At 43.0% G+C, this 20,541-nt stretch overlaps 1 protein-coding gene across 7 annotated transcripts in view; it reads left to right on the top strand.

Annotated features, from left to right (window-relative positions):
* DGKG (diacylglycerol kinase gamma) overlaps nucleotides 1-16,321 on the top strand; it is a 209,015-nt gene extending 192,694 nt beyond the window's left edge. For all 7 annotated transcript variants that reach the window (XM_074404673.1, XM_003926986.4, XM_074404671.1 and 4 more), the window contains one exon: nucleotides 9,439-16,321. In XM_074404673.1, the coding sequence (XP_074260774.1) occupies nucleotides 9,439-9,537 (99 nt within the window). In that variant the 3' untranslated portion in view covers nucleotides 9,538-16,321. The remainder of the gene's footprint in view (nucleotides 1-9,438) is intronic.
* The last annotated feature ends 4,220 nt before the right edge of the window (nucleotides 16,322-20,541 follow it).

The raw sequence follows: 20,541 nt of genomic DNA, 5'->3' as shown, positions 1-20,541 counted from the left end.
AATATATGCTTCTTACAAAAGATACATCTAAAATAAAAGGATATACATATGTATATATAATATATATCTTCTTACTTTATTCTTCATCAGACATAGAGAAATTAAAAGGAAGAAATTGTAATGTTAATCATGCGAATTTTAGGCAAACTAACCTCCCCTTGTGCCAAAAGCATAAAGCAGAATGAGTTAAGGCATTTTTTATTTGATAAAAAGTACACTCAATTATGAGATATGGTGGTCATAAAATGTTAGATATTTAACAGCAGAATAAAAATATAATGTGAAAAAATAATGTCAATATATTATACTTTAAAAAAATAAAATATATACAGTGAAAAAATAATATCAATATATATTCTGAGAAAAGGTCGATATAGAAGAAGTTGACAGATATTGAGAAGCTTTAAAATATTGCTTTCCATTTTTGAAGTTAAGTAGCAAAAAAATAAATACTTGCATGAAGTAACTCTCTATAACTCATAAAGAAATTAAATATCATATTTGTTCAAGCATTCCTATTTATTAAAATAGATCACAATCTAGTTTACAAGTGAAAAAACTCCATAAAATCCAGTTGCAGAAATTATAAAGGTCATTTTCTTTGACCACAAAGCAATAAAACTAGAAATTACTAATAGAAGATTAAGTGAATAAACAAACAAAATGTCGTCACTTAGAGACTTAAAAATTCTCCTAAAGAACAAGAGTATCATGAGGAGATCAAAGCCACCATGGTTGATTACTCAAAAAATAACAAAAATAAGAAGGTTCCAGTTAAAAAATTATAGAATAGGCCAGGCGCGGTGGCTCACACCTGTGTTCCCAGCACTGTGGGAGGCCGAGGCGGGTGGATCACGAGGTCAAGAGATCAAGACTATCCTGGCCAACATGGTGAAACCCCATCTCTACTAAAAATACAAAAATTAGCTGGGCGTGGTGGCGCATGCCTGTAATCCCAGCTACTGAGGAGGCTGAGGCAGGAGAATCGTTTGAACCAGGGAGTCAAGGTTGCAGTGAGCAGAGATTGCGCCATTACACTCTAGCCTGACGACAGAGGAAGACTCCGTCTCAAAAAAAAAATTATAGAATATAGACTAAATTATATTTAGAAGTAAATTCAAAGCCTCATAATCTTCCATGGTATAAAAAAGAAATAAAATGTAATGAGTAATACCAAAATTAGAAGAGCAACAATAAAACGAACTTAGGAGAAGCAGAAGGAAGAAAATAATAAAGATAAAAGTAGAAATTAAATAATTAAAAACAAGAAAATCTAGAACTAGTTCTTAAAATATGTCAAATGTTTGAAAACCTAATTTTTAAAAGAGAAAGAGATCAGATATTAAAATGCAAAAAAATGTAATATAAAATATCAATATAAATGTGTCAATGGCTTTATTTAAATATAAATATAAAATAAGGCCAGTCATGGTGGCTCACACCTATAATCCCAGCACTTTGGGAGGCTGAGGAATGAGGATTACTTGAGGTCAGAAGCTTGAGACCACCCTGGCCAACATGGCAAACCCCATCTGTACTAAAAATACAAAAATTAGCCAAGTGTGGTAGCACATGCCTTTAATTCCAACTACTCGGGAGGCTGACATATGAGAGTCGCTTGAACCCAGAGGTTGCAGTGAGCCAAGATCATGCCACTGCATTCCAGCCTGGGTGATGCAGTGAGACTCTGTCTCGAAAAAAAAAATTATAAAACAAAATATATAGTCATCTTGATTCTAATGAGCTTGAACATCTTAAGAAGATTAATGAAAAGCCGGGTAAGCGTTAATGAAACAAATTATTTCAAAGAATTACATACGAAATGATCTTAAAACAGATGGCATTATTGGTGAGCTCTCCCATACTATTAGGAAATATATGTTTAGGTAAACTGTTGCATAGTATAGACAAAGATGGAAAGCTACTCAATCCATTTTATGAAATGAAGACATGCAATACCCTAACAAAAATTACATTTAAAAATAGAAAACTACGGACCAATTCCAGATATAAATGTGACATAAGAATTCTAGTTAAAAGTATTGGTAGGTAGAGGCCAGGCACTGTGGCTCATTCCTGTATTCCCAGCACTTTAGGAAGCCAAGGCAGGAGGATCACAAAGTCAGGAGATGGAGACCATCCTGGCTAACACGGTGAAACCCTATCTCTACTAAAAATACAAAAAAAAAATTAGCCAGGCGTGGTGGTGGGCACCTGTAGTCCCAGGTACTCAGGAGGCTGAGGCAGGAGAATCACTTGAACCCAGGAGGTGGAAGTTGCAGTGAGCCAAGATCACGCCACTGCTCTCCAGTCTCACAACAGATCGAGACTCTGTCTCAAAAAAAAAAAAAAAAAAAAGTATTGGTAGGCAGAATTGAACAGTGTATTAAAAGAATCATTCACCCCTCTGAGCATATCAAAGGAATGAAAGAAAGTCTTCTAATACTAAATAGAAAAATTACATGATAAAATAGACAACTCAAAAGTATTCAATGACATTCAACATTTCTGAGTTTTCAAGATAAAAACTCCTGAAAACTAAGATCAGAAAGATTGTCCCCCACTAATAAATACCTTTGTTAAATATCTGTTACACCAATAGTTAGTATTTTACTTAATAGTAAAACACTATCAGAATTCTCATTAAAATTATGAACATGACATGTATTTTTAACATTGGAAATTTTAGTCAATGCAATATACTTGAAGTAGAAAAGAAATATAATTATTTGGAAACGTTTATTTTTTGTTTGTTTGTTTTTCTTTGAGACGGAGTCTCGATCTGTCACCAGGCTGGAGTGCAGTGGCGCGATCTCGGTTCACTGCAGCCTCCGCATCCCTGGTTCAAGCGATTCTCCTACCTCAGCCTCCTGAGTAGCTGGGACTACAGGCACGCACCACCAAGCCTGGCTAATTTTTGTATTTTTAGTAGAGACAGGGTGTCACCATGTTGGCCGAGATGGTCTTGATCTCCTGATCTTGTGATCCACCCGCCTCAGCCTTCCAAAATGCTAGGGTTACAGGCGTGAGCCACCACACCTGGCCCACAAGTTTTTTAAAAAAGAAAAAAAGATTTTCAAATTAAAACAGTGAGAAAGCCATGCCATGTTTCACTTACTAATTAGCACAGCTTTTTTGTTTGTCTTAATATTCATTGCTGTCAAGGGTATGCAGAGACCAGGTTACCCATACAGTGAGGAAAGAGTATCAATGGTTATAGTCATTCTGAAAAGCCTCTAGACGCATGCATCAAGAACTGTTATAATATTAACATACACTGATCTAGTTCATTTATTTTCACTTTTAAAAATTGTTCGTATACTTTTGGGAATTTATTCTAAGTAAAATATAGACTACTGGAAATACAGAGAGATTAATATATAAGAAAGTCACGTCTACATTATTCATCATAGCAAAAAGTTGGAAATTTCCTAAAAATTTCCTTAAAAAGCCCAGTGTTTAGGGAAAGGCTTCAATAAGCTTTGTGAGATTCATCAAATGGAATCATTTTCAGCCATTGGAAACCATATTTAATAAATATTTAATGACTAATGAAAAACTGTTAAATGACAGTGGCAGATTAAGAAGGTGATTCGGTGATTTCAATGAACTAAAAACATATAAGCATGAAAACAAACTGGAAGCAATGTATCAAATCGTTAACAGTTACTACCTCTGTGTGATCCTTACATTTTTTCCTGTATTTTCTAAATTTATTTATTTATTTATTTATTTATTTGAGACGGAGCTTTGCTCTGTCGCCAGGCTGGAGTGCAGTGGCACAATCTCGGCTCACTGCAACCTCCCCCTCCCTGGTTCAAGCGATTCCCCTGCCTCAGCCTCCTGAGTAGCTGGGACTATAGGCACGCCATGCCACCTGGCTAACTTTTTGTATTTTAGTAGAGACAGGGTTTCACCATGTTGGTTAGGATGGTCTTGACCTCCTAACCCAGTGATCCACCCACCGTAGCCTTCCAATGTGCTGGAATTACAGGCGTGAGCCACCACGCCTGGCCTGTATTTTCTAAATTCTTAAAAATGAGTCCATATTTGTTTATACATGTATATATATATATATATATATATATATATATATATATATATTAAGAAAACTTGTCTCATGATTTTAACACTGGAAGATGATCTCTCATGCTTCACCATCACAGTTAGGTGGCATAATGTGAGCCTCAAAATCCAGAATCTTCTCCCAGAGTTAGATGATAGCAGAATCTCAAAGTCAAAGATGATCCTAGTTATCTAGTCCTGTGATTCTCAAACTTGAGTACGCATCTAAATAACCTGAAGGGGTTGTGAAACACAGATTGCTGGGCCACATCCCAGAGTTTCTGATTCAGTAAGTCTGGATGTCAGAGAGTTTTCATTTCTATCAAGTTCCAAGGTGATGCTGATGCTGCTGGCCTATGAGTCACACTTTGAGAACCAATATCTAGTTGAACTTCACGACTCCTCAGTAAATCCCACACTTCTTCCCCACCCTTTGCAAAACCTGATTGTCCAGTTACATTCTTTTGTTTTGTTTTGTTTTGTTTGAGTAGAGTCTTGCTCTGTCACGCAATGGCACGATCTCGGTTCACTGCAACATCTGCCTCCCCAGTTCAAGCGATTCTCCTGCCTCAGCCTCCCAAGTAGCTGGGATTACTGGCACCTGCCACCACGTCCGGCTAATTTTGGTATTTTTTAGTAGAGACAGGGTTTCACTGTGTTGGGGAGGCTGGTCTTGAACTCCTGACCTCGGTTGATCCCCCCGACCTCAGCCTCCCAAAGTGCCAGGATTACAAGTGTGAGCCATTGTGCCCAGCCTTGTCCAGTTACATCGAAGGCCTCTAATGGCAGGAAACACTGTCATGAAGCAGAGCATTCTAGGATCTTGAAGAGCCTAGAAACAGTTAAGATCTGAAAGACGATGCAAACCTTCCCTCCTCTCTTAGGCTCATTTTAAGAAGGAATATTTCTTTTAACTTTTTTTTTTTTTTTTTTTTTTGAGATAGAGTCTCACTCTGTCACCTAGGCTGGAGTGCAGTGGTGCAATCTTGGCTCACTGCAACTTCTACCTCCCAGGTCCAAGCAATTCTCCTGCCTTAGCCTCCTGAGTAGCCGAGACTACAGGCACACACACAGCACACCCAGCTAATTTTTGTATTTTTAGTAGAGACGGGGGTTTCACCATGTTGTCCAGAATACTGTCAATCTCTTGACCTCGTGATCCATCCACCTCGGCCTCCCAGAGTGCTGGGATTATAGTTGTGAGCCATCACGCTGGGCCTATTTCTTTAACTTTAAAAATATCACAGAGACTATTTGAGACCTTTCAGAGCTGTGCCCTTCTAGGCATCTCCAGTTAAAATTAATGCAGAACTCAGACACTTTTCTTTTTTGTTGTTTTGTTGTTGTTGAGACAGGACCTTACTTTGCCACCCAGGCTGGAGTGCAGTGGTGAGAACACGGCTCACTGCTGCCTTGACCTCCCAGGCTCGAGTGATCCTCTCACCTCAGCATTCCAAGTAGCTGAGACTACAGGCATGCACTTCCACGTCTGGCTAATTTTTGTATTTTTTGTAGAGACGAAGTTTCACCATGTTCCTCAGGCAGGTCTCAAACTCCTGCGCTCAAGCGATCTGCTCACCCGGCTTCCCGAAGTGCTGGGATTACAGACATGGGCCACCATGCCTGGCCCCTCAGACACCTTTCAAATGGCTTGGGAAGGGTTCACACTTAAGGTTATTAGCCATTTTACTAGGCATTATCTGAATTACTCACAGGAAGAAGTCCCTCAGTATCTTGCTTCTCTTGAAGTAATAAAAATGTGTTGATTTGCAGAAAACAGCCCCCAAAGTCAATCCCCAGTCCTACTGAAGTTCAAATGTTTATTCCATTTTAAAGGGGAAATTACATGCTACAATAGTTTTGTGAACTTCAAACTATCATGCAAGAGGCTAGTGTATCAATTCTCTCTGTAATAGAGCAAAAAACCATGCACTAAGCTGCTGTCTTTTTTTTTTTTTTTTTTTTTTTTTTTTTTTGAGACAGAGTTTGGCTCTGTAGCCCAGGCTGGAGTGCAGTGGCATGATCTTGGTTCACTGCAACCTCCACCTCCTGGGTTCAAGTGATTCTCCTGCCTCAGCTTCCCAAGTAGCTGGGACTATAGCTACACACCACCACGCCCAGCTAATTTTTGTATTTTTAGTAAAGATGGGGTTTCACCATGTTGGCCAGGATGGTCTTGATCTCTTGACCTCGTGATCCGCCTGTCTTGGCCTCCCAAAGTGCTGGGATTACAGGCATGAACCACTGTGCTTGACCCATTGTGAATAGTTTTTAAGAAAATTATAGAGACTTTAGCTAATTGCCTAACTTGCCCAATTAGCAAAGAAGCTTGAGTGTTAACTCCAGAAATGTGGGATCACCTGTTTCTATCAGGGATTAAAAGGCAGGCTTAGCCACAGCCAACTACCTCCTAAAATAGGATTGTAACTATTTTACCTGCTAGCCCCTAATTTGTGGGTAAGGGACTGATACCTCTTTGACTGGAAATGAGGATATGATTTCATACTTCTTTCAGTTCTATAGTAATGGAATCCACAAAGCTGACCAAAATATTATGTTACCCAGGAGTTCCAAACTCCTACCCTATCAAGACCTTTGTCAGAACTGCTGAAAAAGAAGCAGGAGAGATTTGAGTTTTACTTCCTCTTCTTTGCCCTGGAGGTACTAACGAGCAAATAAATAGCTCAGCTAAAGAGAGAAAAAGGAGAAGCAAGGGTCTTGTCTCATCTAAAAAGAAAAAAAAAAAAGGCTCTACTCGCAGGAAATGGCACCAGCTGCCATCCTCTGCCTCAAGCATAGGCACATCCCCTGCCAGCATGGGCTGTCTTTCTGGTTGGTAGGGTGTATCAGTCAGTACTTCCACAGCATGTGGCACCCTGAACAGGCACTGCACTGGCTCAGAGAATACCATGGTGAATAAGCTGAAGTCCTTCCCATCATGGGGCATGGGAGATCAGGAGTGAGAGAAGGCTGACCACAAAGGAACGTGCCACAAAGAACGCTACACTGCATGCCACAGATAAGTGCTGCCCGAGTGTCCAGGGTCCAGCCTATGCCTCACTTCTGTGAGTTCTGGGATAAACATAATGCCCACACTAAGACACGCAGCACAAAATGATGTGGATATATTCTCAGTTTTCTCGTCTGGTGACTATCATGAAACAGAGACTCTCTTCCCTTTTAGATCTCCAGGCTGGTGAAAGCCAACATAAAGGTCATGTTCAGCCTTTATCACCAGGTTATATAATTGTCCACAATGCCTTTTGGTTCCATCCTTCCCTTCCATTTCCTGGAGCCCTTTATTTTTATTTTACTTTTTTAAGATGGCGTCTCACTCTGTCTCCCAGGCTAGAGTGCAGGGTGCAATCTTGGCTCACGGCAACTTCCGCCTCCCAGGTTCAAGTGATTCTCCTGCCTCAGCCTCCCGAGTATCTGGGATTACAGGTGCCCACCACCTCCAGCTAATTTTTGTATCTTTAGTAGAGACAGAGTTTCACCATGTTGGCCAGGCTGGTCTCAAACTCCTGGCCTCAAGTGATCCGCACACCTCAGCTTTCCAAAGTGCTGGGATTACAGTACCTGGAGCCCCTTAAATGTAAACCTGGCTTACAGCAGTGCCCTGCGGTCACACTGTCACTTGCTACAATGTAGTAAAAACCATAAGAATGGGTTCATAGGTTCTGCGTCTTTTGACATCCATCTTTCTCTTTCTCCTTCAATACAAGACAAGGATTTCACTAACTGTTCTTTCCATTTTACAGTTTACAGTGGGCTTTCATTCACAATCTATTATTTGATCTTTGTGAGGAAAATAAGACAAAGGTTATCCTTCTCATTTACAGTTCAGTAAGCACTAGCTCTGAAGAGTCAATGATTCATCTTAAATTTTCACAGCAAAGGAGTGGAAGTGTCCGGACTCAAACTCAGGCCTTTGAATTCAAAGTGCTTCCTGTTCCCACATCATCGTCCTATTCTGAACATTATCATGTTTAATAAATATTATGACCAGGCGCGGTGGCTCACACCTGTAATCCCAGCACTTCGGGAGGCCGAGGCAGGTGGATCACGCGGTCAAGAGATGGAGACCATCCTGGCCAACATGGTGAAACCCCGTCTCTATTAAAAATACAAAAATTAGCTGGATGTGGTGGCGCACACCTGTAGCCCCAGCTACTCGGGAGGCTGAGGCAGAGAATCACTTGAACCCAAGGGGCAGAGGTTGCAGTGAGCCAAGATAATGCCACTGCACTCCAGCCTGGCACAGAGCGAGACTCCACCTTGGAAAAATAAATAAATAAATGTTGTGGATGGACTAATAATGTAGATTATTAAGGTTGCAAGGCAACACTCAGATAGGAATTAAGCATTTCAAAGCCATGACCTGAGGATAAGGTTGGGAAGAAAGGCAAAAATGAGAATTCATCCATGTCTTTCACTTCCACTTCACTTAAAGTTTACAGGAGAAAACACTTAAAAAGGCTAAAATTCAAAAAAGTTTGAAGGGCACAGTGGCTCACGCCTGTAATCCCAGCACTTTGGGAGGCCAAGGCAGGAAGCTCTTGAGGTCAGGAGTTCGAGACCAGCCTGACCAACGTAGTGAAATCCCGTCTCTACTAAAAATACAAAAATTAGCTGGGCATGGTGGTGCGTGCTTGTAATCTCAGCTACTCAGGAGGCTGAGGCAGGAGAATTGCTTGAACCCAGGAGGCAGAGGTTGCAGTGAGCTGAGATCACGCCACTGCACTGCAGTCTGGGTGACAGAGCGAAACTCTGTCTCATAAAAAAAAAAAAAAAAAAAAAAAATTGAGGGTCTTCCATAGAAGGCTAAGAAAAGAGGAAATACCTAAGGAAATACTTCGGGAACTCTCCACATGACGTTACGTGGTCAGAGGTCAGACCAAAGCCTGGGTCACTTGGTTGACATCTCTGCACTGCCTTGGCAGGAACTGCCAGGAGCAATGGCGGCAGGGAATCTGAAGGACTGGCTCTAATTGTCCTGCTGCTCTGTTTGTGAACTTAGGCTAGTCTAAAGGGCTCCTGCAGAGGGGTTGATTGAGTCCCGGAGAGCTCCTCTGACTGTGACATTCTGAGAGTCTGTGAATACCAAGGACACAAGACAGGTGTGGGCTGATCACCACGTGGGAAGCTCACACCTGTCTCTCCCCAGTGCTTCCGCCCCTCACTTCCAGCTGTGCCAAACTCCAGGCCCAGTCAGGGTCAAGTTGCCAATTTTGAAGCCATTCAAGGACAGTTGTCCTTCTGCATGGGGCTCCTTCCAGCCCAAAGCTGGCCTTTCCTTTCTCTGCCACTCACTCTCCCTTAGGCTACTGAGATTTGCATGCCACTAATTCATTTCTGCCTCTTTGCTTTTAGATTAAAATTACTCACAAGAACCAAGCGCCCATGATGATGGGGCCTCCCCAGAAGAGCAGCTTCTTCTCGTTGAGGAGGAAGAGCCGTTCAAAAGACTAAACAGTGTGCCAAAAACCAGCTAAACCAAGAGAGAAAACAAGAAATTATAATGCACACTCACACACACACATTTACGTGCACACTCACACACGCACACACACATGCACACATACACACTCTTCTCCAACCAGTGGAAGCAAAGCCACCCTTTGAGAAGAAAACTTCACCTTGCCGTACATTCTGTCTATGTCAACATCGGGTACACCCCTAACAGAGCCAGTGCCAAGAAAACATTTTGAATGGACTTAGGGCCCAAAAGGGTGTGGCTGGCTCATGCAGCGACCTCCACATCCCCACAGGCCTCAAGTCGAATTTTCTGAGACCGAAGAGAAATCCCCCTTTCTTTCTACCAGCCCTGTAAGTTTCCTCACGGACGCTCGCGAGGAGCAGGCTGTAGGTTTCCTGCCTATGGTGAGATTGGATGTAGCCAAGAGAAGGAGCTCTGGTTCCAGAGGATTTGCACAAAGGTCCCTCTGTACAGAGACGAAATGGCCTCCAGCTCTCAGGGCATAATCCTTGGCAGGGCTCAGCAGGCGCACGTTGGTTTCTCGGTCGTCCTTTGAGTGACAACTTCTCCCTGAACCTGCTGAGGAGGCAGAAAGGCCGTGGAAAGCTGTATTTCCATTCTTGGGTTTCTGCACCATCAGTGGGCACTTGTTCCTTTCCCGGAGCCTTCTCCTGGTGGCTGTGTGTTTGTTTAGAGGTGGCTCCAAGAGCCCCCAGAGCTGCCTGCACAGCACACCTTAGATGTGGTATTTATTTTCTTAGTTCTGTGAACACCTGGGAGGAAAAGCGGAGAAACTGGGATTTATTTTTCAAATTGGTGTCATAATATTGTGTAAAAAGGGAAGGGAAAAAAAAAAAAAAAAACCACCCCCAGCTTCTTTCTTTTTCAAGCCAAAGCGTGTTTCCTGTTTGAGTTCCAAGCCCTGGTGGCAGACTATTCCTGAAGGCAGAAAAGATGGGAAAGAAGGAACTTTGCTGGGGAAACCGGGAGACAGCGCCCTCCTGCTTCTTTGCACTCACCACTCCCAGAATATGAGTGCAAAGTCATACTTCGGGATGGTCTTATGTGTGTGTTTGTGTACATATATATTTAGCCTATATATATATAAATATTTATTTACTGATGGGCGTTTCCTGATTGGAATAAAACATAGGTAGTATGGGACAGAAAGTGGTAAAGAAAAAGAAGGTTCTTCCTCCCCTCACATCACCGTTTCATTGTCAGGATGCAGCTCCCGGCTGCAGGCGATCACAAGGGTTACGGAGAATGAAAGCAGCTCTTTATTATGAAAGAAGAGACTGAGAGCTCCTATTCTGGAGCCTCAAAACAAGCATGAAAGACATGCTGGGCTGGATTTGCTGTCCCATTTGTCAGATAAGATTGAGTCTCAGAAAAGTTCAGAGACTTTTCCATGGTGTCCTGGCTGATACGGCTTGAGAGCAGGCGCCGTTACAAAGATATTTAATAGAGAAAAGAACCCACGCATCTCAGAAGAGGGTCATTTCTGGTCACTGGAAACTGATTCCACTTGGATCCAGGTTGCCAGGGAGGAACAAACGTGCAGCGCATGCGTGGCCAGGATAAGCCCACACAGGAAAGCAGAGCCTCGTGCTGCGTCCCAGAGGTTCTCTCTGGCCTGAATGGAAAAGAAGTTGGGCTGAGCTTGAAGGTACTAAACAGATCATCAGATTGAACTCGCCGCATGTCACCTCATCATGGTCGTCATAGTCTCAGTTTGGAAACAACCTTGGTGGCTGCAGGGGTGACCTCAGTGGAGAGTCGCAGGGAGGACTGAGGCATCTTCTGGAAGATACTGCCAGCCAGGACAGAGGGGTCTCAGCAGAGCTCAGTGGGCTTCACTCAGCAGATGCCAGCACGATCCTCCTTCCCAAGGCAAGGCCCTGCAGAGCCTCACTGGGCCTCCATTCCTCTCTGAGATTTCTCAGTGGAAACTTGGGCCTGCTTGATATCACTCCACTGAGCTGCCTCTAATCCCCTTGCATGGGGCAGGAGCTTTGGACAAAGAAGGAAATATCAAGATTGTGTGTACTAATGGTGCTTAACTGTGAAGGACCATCTAGGACCATTCTGCCCAACCTAACAGTGCAGAATGCTGAGTAAGGGGAGAGAGAAACAGGCCACCTGAAGAATATCTTTCATGATGGGGATCCTTGGTGATGGGGCCAACAAGCTCCAGAATTACTCCAGGCACTATCTTGGAAGCCACTTGATTCTGAAACGGAGGCAAGTTCAGGTCTCACAGAAGTTTGTTCATGTGTTTCAGCCACGATCCCCCAAGATTGAGGCTGCTGAGACATGGCACTATCAGCAGGTGAAAGTCATTCTCAGAGACTCACAGGTCTCATGGAGAAGCTGTGCAGAAATGGCCTGTACCTGCTGTACCCGAGTGCACAGGAACTTCCAGTGTTGCTTGAGAGACATATCCCAAGTCCTTCCTAGAGGCACAGAGTATAACAAACTTCGGCAGAAATGCACTTCCAATTTGGTAACCTTAGTAAATCTTGTGTTGTTGTTTAATCGTGCCTTGCAAATCATCCTTTAATCACTATGACTGTGGTTTTTATTGTGGAGTCCCTCATCATAGTGACCCTCATAGCAACCTCTGAAGTTAGCAGAGAAGGTATTATCTCAGTCTTAATGAGGAGAGAAAGGCTTAATGAGGTTTAGCGACGTCTCACAGCCACATGGTTAGTCGGGAGAACCTAGTCCCTTATTTTATCTTATTCTGATTCTGGCCATGCTATAGACATGTTCTCACCTGCCCCCCCCCCCAAGCAATAAAAACCATAAAGCAGGAACCGATGGGCTAGGAATTGTGTCTCATTATGGCTCAGTCTTTGTGGGGTTTCCCCAGTGAGTTAAGAGTGGAGATAGACCTAGTAGGATGATTATATTCAGGTCAGAGACCGGCCCCTCTCAAGAGAGTTCTTTCCACAGATGGAAAAGATACGTTAAAATTGCCAAATAAATTAGGGAATACTTGGCAGAACCTGGAAGAGCCTCCAGACTGGCGTTACATAACATGCATATACATTATACATATGCACATTATATAAGGTGACATAGTACTTAATGTGCTGTATATATTATGTAAATTACATATTTGTGAGTAATCATGATAAATATAGAGACCCACTAATCACTTTTTTACACATACTCAGTGACAGATTAGGAAGTTACTTTGCCAGAGAGTCTTAAAACTTACTCTTTTCTGCTGCTTTGGTTCCAACTCCTGCCAAAAATAATTGCATCAACTTTTCCCATCTCTAGCCCCCTCTTCTCTTGGCCAAAACTCTCAGTTCCCTCCTGTCCCAGCTAAGCTGTGCCTTCCGTGCAACGCTACCACAATTGAGATCCATAAAAATAGAATCATGGGGATGGGAAGGATCTGGATGCTCAGATCCCCTATATAGCAGGCCTACACCTCGACACTCCCAGGCAGGTGGGTGTATCATGCTAATATGAAAAGACGGGGTGTTGGGGGAAGGACGAAGAGTCTACCAACCTTCCAAGGTAGGAAACTTCACAGTCTCCCTTGGCCACCAGCTCCAGGATCTAGCACTAATCAATCAGGAAATTATTTCAAATGTCCAGTCTGAGTCCCCACAGCATATCTGAAACCACAGCTTCCAAAAATGTGTCTCTGAAAACACTAGTATCCATCAGATGTTCCATGAAAAAAAAGAGTTCTGTGCTCAAGTGCTAAATCTCTTCTGGGAGGTACACAGAGAGTCTCTGAGAACTCCTAGTAAAGAACCAGAGAGTCCTTTATTTGTTAGCATCTGTGGATTAGAAAACACTGCCTTAAGCCCACCATCTATTTTGTTGTTGTTCTCAGTGGAAGTGGAAACTCCATCCTCTACAATCATATCCCAAAGTGCTTTTTCTTGGACAAGAAGTCTCCATTTTTTATTTATTGATTTTTTTTTTTTTGAGACAGTTTTGCTCTTGTTGCCCAGGCTGCAGTGCAATGCCACAATCTTGGCTAACTGCCTCCCGAGTTCAAGCAACTCTCCTGCCTCAGCCTCCCGAGTAGCGGGGACTACAGGTGTGCACCACTACACCCGGCTAATTTTTGTATTTTTTGGTAGAGACGGGGTCTCACCATATTGGCCAGGCTGGTCTCGAGCTCCTGACCTCAGGTGATCCACCCGCCTTGGCCTCCCAAAGTGTTGGGATTACAGGCGTGAGCCACCGTGCCCAGCCAAAGTCTCCATTCTCAGACACTTTTTCTTGTTTCTTTATGAGATTGTCTATTTTTATTGTTTCCCTCTACACATCTTCCATCGAGAATCAATGATCTAGGCCCTTCATCTGTGTAACTCCAGAGAACTAGACTTCATCTGTGCAACTCCAGAGAACAGAATCAGGTCTGAAAAACACAGTCGTAGACAGGTTAACTTCTATTCCATTTAATAACTGCTCCCGGAGCTGCTCTCATATGGAAAGGGCTGCCATGTGTGGGAATGAACGTGACCCTGCTCTTATAGGAAAAAGCTTTGACCTGGTTGGATGGGAAACAATCACTAATCTACCTTGCCCCCAACGCTATTTAAACTGTTTTTGTAGGCATTAATGTTAAATTGGTAAAGCTATTAATTCCTTTGGAACAGCATTTCTTGGAGTCCCTTATTTTCTGAAAGAATGAAAAATCATGCCAAGAGCAAGCTCTTGATCCGGGAGTACTGACCATTTCGACCAGTCTTATACATGGCAGGATTGCCCTGACTCACCGGCACCCTCGAGGGTCACTGATGATGGTTGTGATTGCTCCTTGGTAGCTCTGAGAGTCTAAGGAATTGGTTATACTGGAGACATGGCACTATCAACAGGTGAAATTGATTCTCAGAGACTCACTAGTTAAGGAATGGGTTATACTTAAGGAATGGGTTATACTTGAGACTCATTCCTTAATGGGTCAAACCGATTTTGCCTTTCTACTTGGGGTCCATATTAGCAGTTTGGAATTTCTAACCACAAATATCAAACCTGTATCAGACTTGCAATAGCAAGGAAAAAGAAACTATCCTACAGCTCAAATTCAATCAAGTTTTTAAAAAACCACAGAGCAGAATTGTATAAACTTTCATATGGAGTCACTGATTTTAGCTCAACTTGGTTCTACTGTATTGGAGTCCATCTTTCAACTTTCTGCTAGAAAGAGAAAACGGGAAAGGAAGATAAGAAAGGAAATTCCCATTCATTGCTTACTAGGTACCAGGCACAGTGTCAGGGTCTTTTCATGTGCTTTCCCTTTTGATCTTCAGAACAGCCTATGATATTGGCATTGTACTTTTTTACAGATACAGAAATCCATGCATACAAAGGTGAAGTCCTTTGTCCAACAGATAGCAAGTGATAGAACTAGGACTTGACACGGGTCTGTCTCATATGAAAATCTATGCTCTGCCGGGACTCCCAGCACTTTGGGAGGCCAAGGTGGGTGGATCACATCAGTTCAGGAGTTCAAGACCAGACTGGCCAACATGGTGAAACCCCATCTCTACTAAAAATACAAAACTAGCCGGGCATGGTGGCGCATGCCTGTAATTCCAGCAACTCGGGAGGCTGAGGCAGGCGAATCACTTAAACCTAGGAGGCGGAGGTTGCAGTAAGCCAAGATAGCGCCACTGCACTCCAGCCTGGGTGACAGAAGAAACTCCCATCTCAAAAAAAAAAGAAAAGAAAAGCTATGCTTTTTCCACTAATTCAGTGCCTTTAACATTTTATTCTAATTGTTTCCCACCATGCTGGCATTCTACTTGAAATAATATGGCATTGACAAATCGATATCCCATCTGTTCGACCTCTGTACAGCCATCTAATCATGTTCCAACGGAAGAACTTCCAGTGCTTGTTCATATTTAAACTCAACAGCCTCCATGGACAGCTGGATCCCAAAACCCTGGCAATTGAATCGGCAGCCATCCCTTCCTTAATCCTCAATGTCTTCATGTTCTAGCTGAATGCAACTCATTTCTCAGGACCTACACCTAATAGAATTTTTTGTTCAGCTCTGTGAGTGGGGGAGCAGCAAACAGCCTTCTCAGATTTAAATGCCATGGTCAACAGTGACTGGCCAGCAGAGGGAAGAGCACTGGGGGTGCTGAAGGGAGCCTCCAGCAAGGAAGCTCTGTATGCATTCCTCATTAGTGATAGGCGTGGGCTGGGCCATCTGTGTTCCACAGGAGAACAGAATGGCAAGCTGCCTTTCAGACGCCAAGAGATGCTATCTAATGGGAAGATCCAGAGAGCTCAAAAAGCAGAGAAGCATCTTTCCTCATAGGCATCTCTGTGGGAAACCAGGGACACAGAAAACCAAGGGGTTTTGGCAATTAGCTACTTAATTTGCCAGGCATTCTACCCTTGCTACGACTTCATTCTTCATGTCCAAGGTGCAGGACGACAAGCAGAACCCTGCAGCCTCATCTACGAACTAAACTCCCCTAACCAGAGCTGTGGTGAACCTTTGTAAGTCTGAAATCTGTGCATGGAACAGCAGGTTCATTATAGCAAGGCCTCAGAGCTTACGATTGAGCCTCCGAGTCTCCCAGGGGTCAGGAAACCCTGCAGGTAGAAGAGATGGTTTAATGCTGATTCTAGAGAAATCATCAGAAAACCTGGAGGACTACTCTAAATGGGTCAGATTAAGAAAACGCAATTTGGAACAAAGAGGATAACATCTAACCCAGTATCAAGCATGCCGTAGATAATGAGTAAATACTTGTTAAATGAATAAATGAATGAATAGCTAAAGTGGGTATCTGTCCTTCTGCTCTGGATGGGGTGGGGGGCAGGGGCGATGAAAGCTTTTTAACAACTCAGGAACTTGAAACCACAGGATGTAGAGGGAGCTCACGGGGGCCTTTAACTACCCAGACATCTGTTGAGTGATGGATACAGCTAAATATGGATCATCAAAGGGCTTTCTAGGTCACATGGAGGGCAGCTACATGATTCAGAAAATATGAAATTCAACTTGGACAGAAAGACAGAAATATTTGCAATTCACTTCTTAGAGATAAGGTCAGAATTGACAAAGAATGAAAGGGCAGCACAGAAGTAGAGTTACAACACAGTAAGAGATCAGCATAATAAGATACAGATTCGTAAGATGAAAAGAGAGAACTAGATTTTTTGGCAGATTGATTTGGGCAAGGGCGGTGGGCATGAACACTACAGTCCAAAAATAGAAGGAAGAACTGAGAAATCCTCAAAAAAACATTTTTTAGAGCATAAAGTCAAGTAAATGGTAAGCTAGAAATGCCCAGGTATTAATGAAATTGTTATTAAATAACAACTGTCATTTATTATCTAGTCCAAAGCCTACTATTTTTATGACCACTTTTGAACTTCACCAAAACCTTATGAAGTTGCTTGCTGCTCTGTGGTTCTCTATTGGACAAGTGAGGAAAACTGAGAAACAGCAAATCTCACCGTGACCGATCCAGGTTCGGATCTGTCAGTATCTGCCTTCAAAGTCCAAGTTTGTGCCTGCAGTAGCATTACCAATTCCTCTGAGCCTCAGGAATGGACAGGGATTTACTACCCCAAAACTAATCCCCTACGTATGACTTACTCCCTTCTCAAACTGGAAACCCAAGTCCCTCTCCTCCCTCTTCCACAGGGCTGGAACGGAAAATAGCATTCACAGGTCTGGGTGCAGGGGCATACTGAGCAGCAGCAGCCCTGAGCAGTAGGAGGCCCATCTCAACCTCCTCCTACCTTCCCAGGTCCTTGCTCCCAGGCACCAGCTGGGTTACATCCTAAGGCACTACTTGAGACAAGATGGACACCAGTGGACACCTGGTGAAAACTCAGCCAGATCACAGTATTCATATAGTATTAAAAAGCATCTTAAAGATATGCAGAAACCAGCTAAAGATCAGGGGCAAAAGAAATAAGGTCAGGCAGTCAAATACCAGAATTTAGCGACATATCAAAAGGTGGAGTGGAGAGTTGAAGTGGCCTTTTAAAAACCTTTCGGGTGAATCATCATTCGGGATAAAAAATACTGCCTGGAGTAATGCAAAAAAATAAAAATAAAAATAAAAGAGGATTTTTACTCTCCAAAAAACAAAAATCTTTTTAAAACGAAATCTTAGGAGGAATTACAAGGTGAGGAATAATAAAAATAATAATATATTTTTACCCTAGGTAATAGGAAATGAAATGAACTTTAAAACCCCACAATATAACTGGCAATCCGGAAGAAGATTCTAGAAAGTTTGCATTTTCTGTTGAGGGACTAAACAACAGTACTTTTGAAGCAATTAATGAACTTTTTTGTCTTTCGTATTTTTTTAAGAAAACTGGTACCAATCGGTTACCAGAAAATGGCATAATCTTCAAGAGAAAAGCTTTCCAGGTGAATATTTCCTTTCTCCCCAACATCCTTGAAGTAAAGGGATTGAGAACCAGATCTTTTAACTCAGAGAACCACACTTGCCTGGAGGGTGTTGATAACAGGGGTGTCACTGAACTGCTGTTTGGGTTTGCTATTGTCATACTCTGCTACCACCAGGAATTAAGGTAATGATAATAGACCTTGAAGAACTAAGCAGTTCCTGCCTTCCATCTGCTCCCTGTCCACCTCCCGAGGCCCCCACAGGTTAAATATGTCTCCTGAAATTAGAACATCTGGGAATAATTTCTTTTATGAAAATGCTCAAACATACCAGAAGTACAGCCCTGAGTATAATGAGCAACCTGTACCCATCGCTTAGATTTAACAGTTGATAACATTTTGCCCTGTTTCATCGTTTTCTGTTGAATTTTTTTTTCTTTTTTTTTTTTTTTTTGGAGACAGAGTTTTACTCTTGTTGCCCAGGATGCGGTGCAATGGCACAATCTCGGCTCACTGAGCCTCCAACTACAGGGTTCAAACGATTCTCCTGCCTCAGCCTCCCAAGTAGCTGGGATTACAGGCATGTGCCACCACACCTAGCTAATTTTGTATTTTTATTAGAGATGGGGTTTCTCCATATTGGTCAGGCTGGTCTCAAACTCCCAATCTCAGGTGATCCACCCGCCTCAGCCTCCCAAAGTGCTGGGGTTACAGGAGTGAGCCACCGTGCCTGGCTATTTTTTTTTTAAGTAAGTTATAGGTATCATGACATCTCACACCAGAATACTTAAGTATACATCATCACGCAAGATTCTCTCTTAAGTGTTAAAGGTTGTGTGTATCATCCGTATTGCTGAAGGAGGGCTTCGAGGTATGGTGCATATGAGCTCTGTTGTTTCTGAACTAATTAAGCCCAGTTGTTCCCAAATACAAATTAATCAGGACATTACCATCACTAATGAGGAAAAAGTGCTGGGTGGAACCAAAGACAGTCTTAGCTGTATTTGAAACATTCCCGATTCTTCTGGAAACAGGAAAGCAAACAGTCCATGAACTAAATTCTCCAAAGACACTAAATTGGGAAGTGTTATAAGCACTAATGATGCCAGAGAGAAAACGTGAAACACTCGGAGGAGTTAGAAATTCACCTGAAAGTCCGAGCATGGTGGCTCACACCTATAATCTCAGCACTTTGGGAGGCAGAGGCAGGTGGATCACCTAAGGTGTCAGGAGTTCAAGACCAGCCTGGCCCAATATAGTAAAACCCTCGTCTCTAATTTTAAAAAAAAGAAAATTAGCCAGGCATGGTGGCAGGCACCTGTAATCCCAGCTACTCAGGAGGCTGAGGCAGGAGAATTGCTTGAACTCAGGAGGCAGAGGTTGCAGTGAGCCGAGATCACACCACTGCACTCCAACCTGAGAGCAAAACTCCATCTCAAAAACCAAAAAAGAAAGAAATTCACCCGAAAAATGCATGTTCTTAATTCTGAAATAACTGTTTAAAGCATTAGTAGTTACAGAGTGGCTGGGCACAATATTATTTTGAACAGGTAAAACAATAGACCACCATGTCTGCAGATTTATTTATTCGGCTAAAAAAGCAGTTACAGTTATTGCCCCATCGTGTGAAAAATAGGAAGCTAGATTCAGCGAGTGGGTAGGCTGCTGTGATGTACAGAAACTCCCCCTCACTAGGGCAGGACTGAGCTGGAAGTGTGTCAACCCCCGAGAGAGCATCTGGGAAGCCTGGTTGAAAAGCGTCGGCTAATTTACGCAGGGTCAGAGAAAATTTTCAACGGGCAAAATGTAAGGAAAGCAGGGATCATTCTACTTGTTCTGTGCTTAGCTGCCAGGAGCAGGGTGGGCTGGCTGCATGTATTCTGGACAAGATGGTGGGCAAGGTGGGTGGTGAGTGCTTGCAAAGGTCTACCAGCTCAGTGATTCTGCCAAACAAAAGCAAAGCATGCAAAGTGAGTGACAGCAGGTGCCAGAATATTCAGCTGGTCTCAGTCAATGAATGAAATGAGTTTCCCCTTTTAAGCACAGCCTAAGGGAGAGGCAATAACTAGAAACCAAGGCCTGATGGATTCCCAGCATGTGCACGGTGGAGCTAAATGGGCACCTACCTGGCTTCCTACACATCAAGAGGAACGCTTTCTTATCCATATCCCAAGCACACATCTACCCACCTTTGAATCATTAAACACCATCCCTCCCTTCACCACCCCTTTCCTCACACCATAGAGTTCATAACACCAAGCATCACCTTCTCTTCCCCTGACAGTGACACCATGAGAAATGGAAGTCTATGTTGACTGGCACAGAGATGAAAATTGCTTCCATCATTCTGAGTGTAGGAACATGTTTTCTTCCCAGATCGCCTCCTCTTTGGAAGAACACAATCTCTTCTAAGCTCCCTCCTCCAGCCTAACCCCTGGCCCTGAAACCAGGGATCTGCTGATCAAACGCATGAGCTCACTGCATCTTATATAAGAGCTCTTGGCAGCCCTTCCCAGAGACGGATGCTGGGCTGGGTCTCTGCACACTTGCACTTGCTTTGCCTAGGCAATATGATTTTTTTGTTTCTCTGTCTCCTCAGAACAGAGAGGCCTGTTTGTACTACTGTTCA

Source organism: Saimiri boliviensis, chromosome 8 (genome assembly GCF_048565385.1).
Source record: "Saimiri boliviensis isolate mSaiBol1 chromosome 8, mSaiBol1.pri, whole genome shotgun sequence".
NCBI lineage: Eukaryota > Metazoa > Chordata > Mammalia > Primates > Cebidae > Saimiri > Saimiri boliviensis.
The sequence above is the reverse complement of the archived record's forward strand: the minus strand, read 5'-3'. Positions and strand labels throughout refer to the sequence as shown.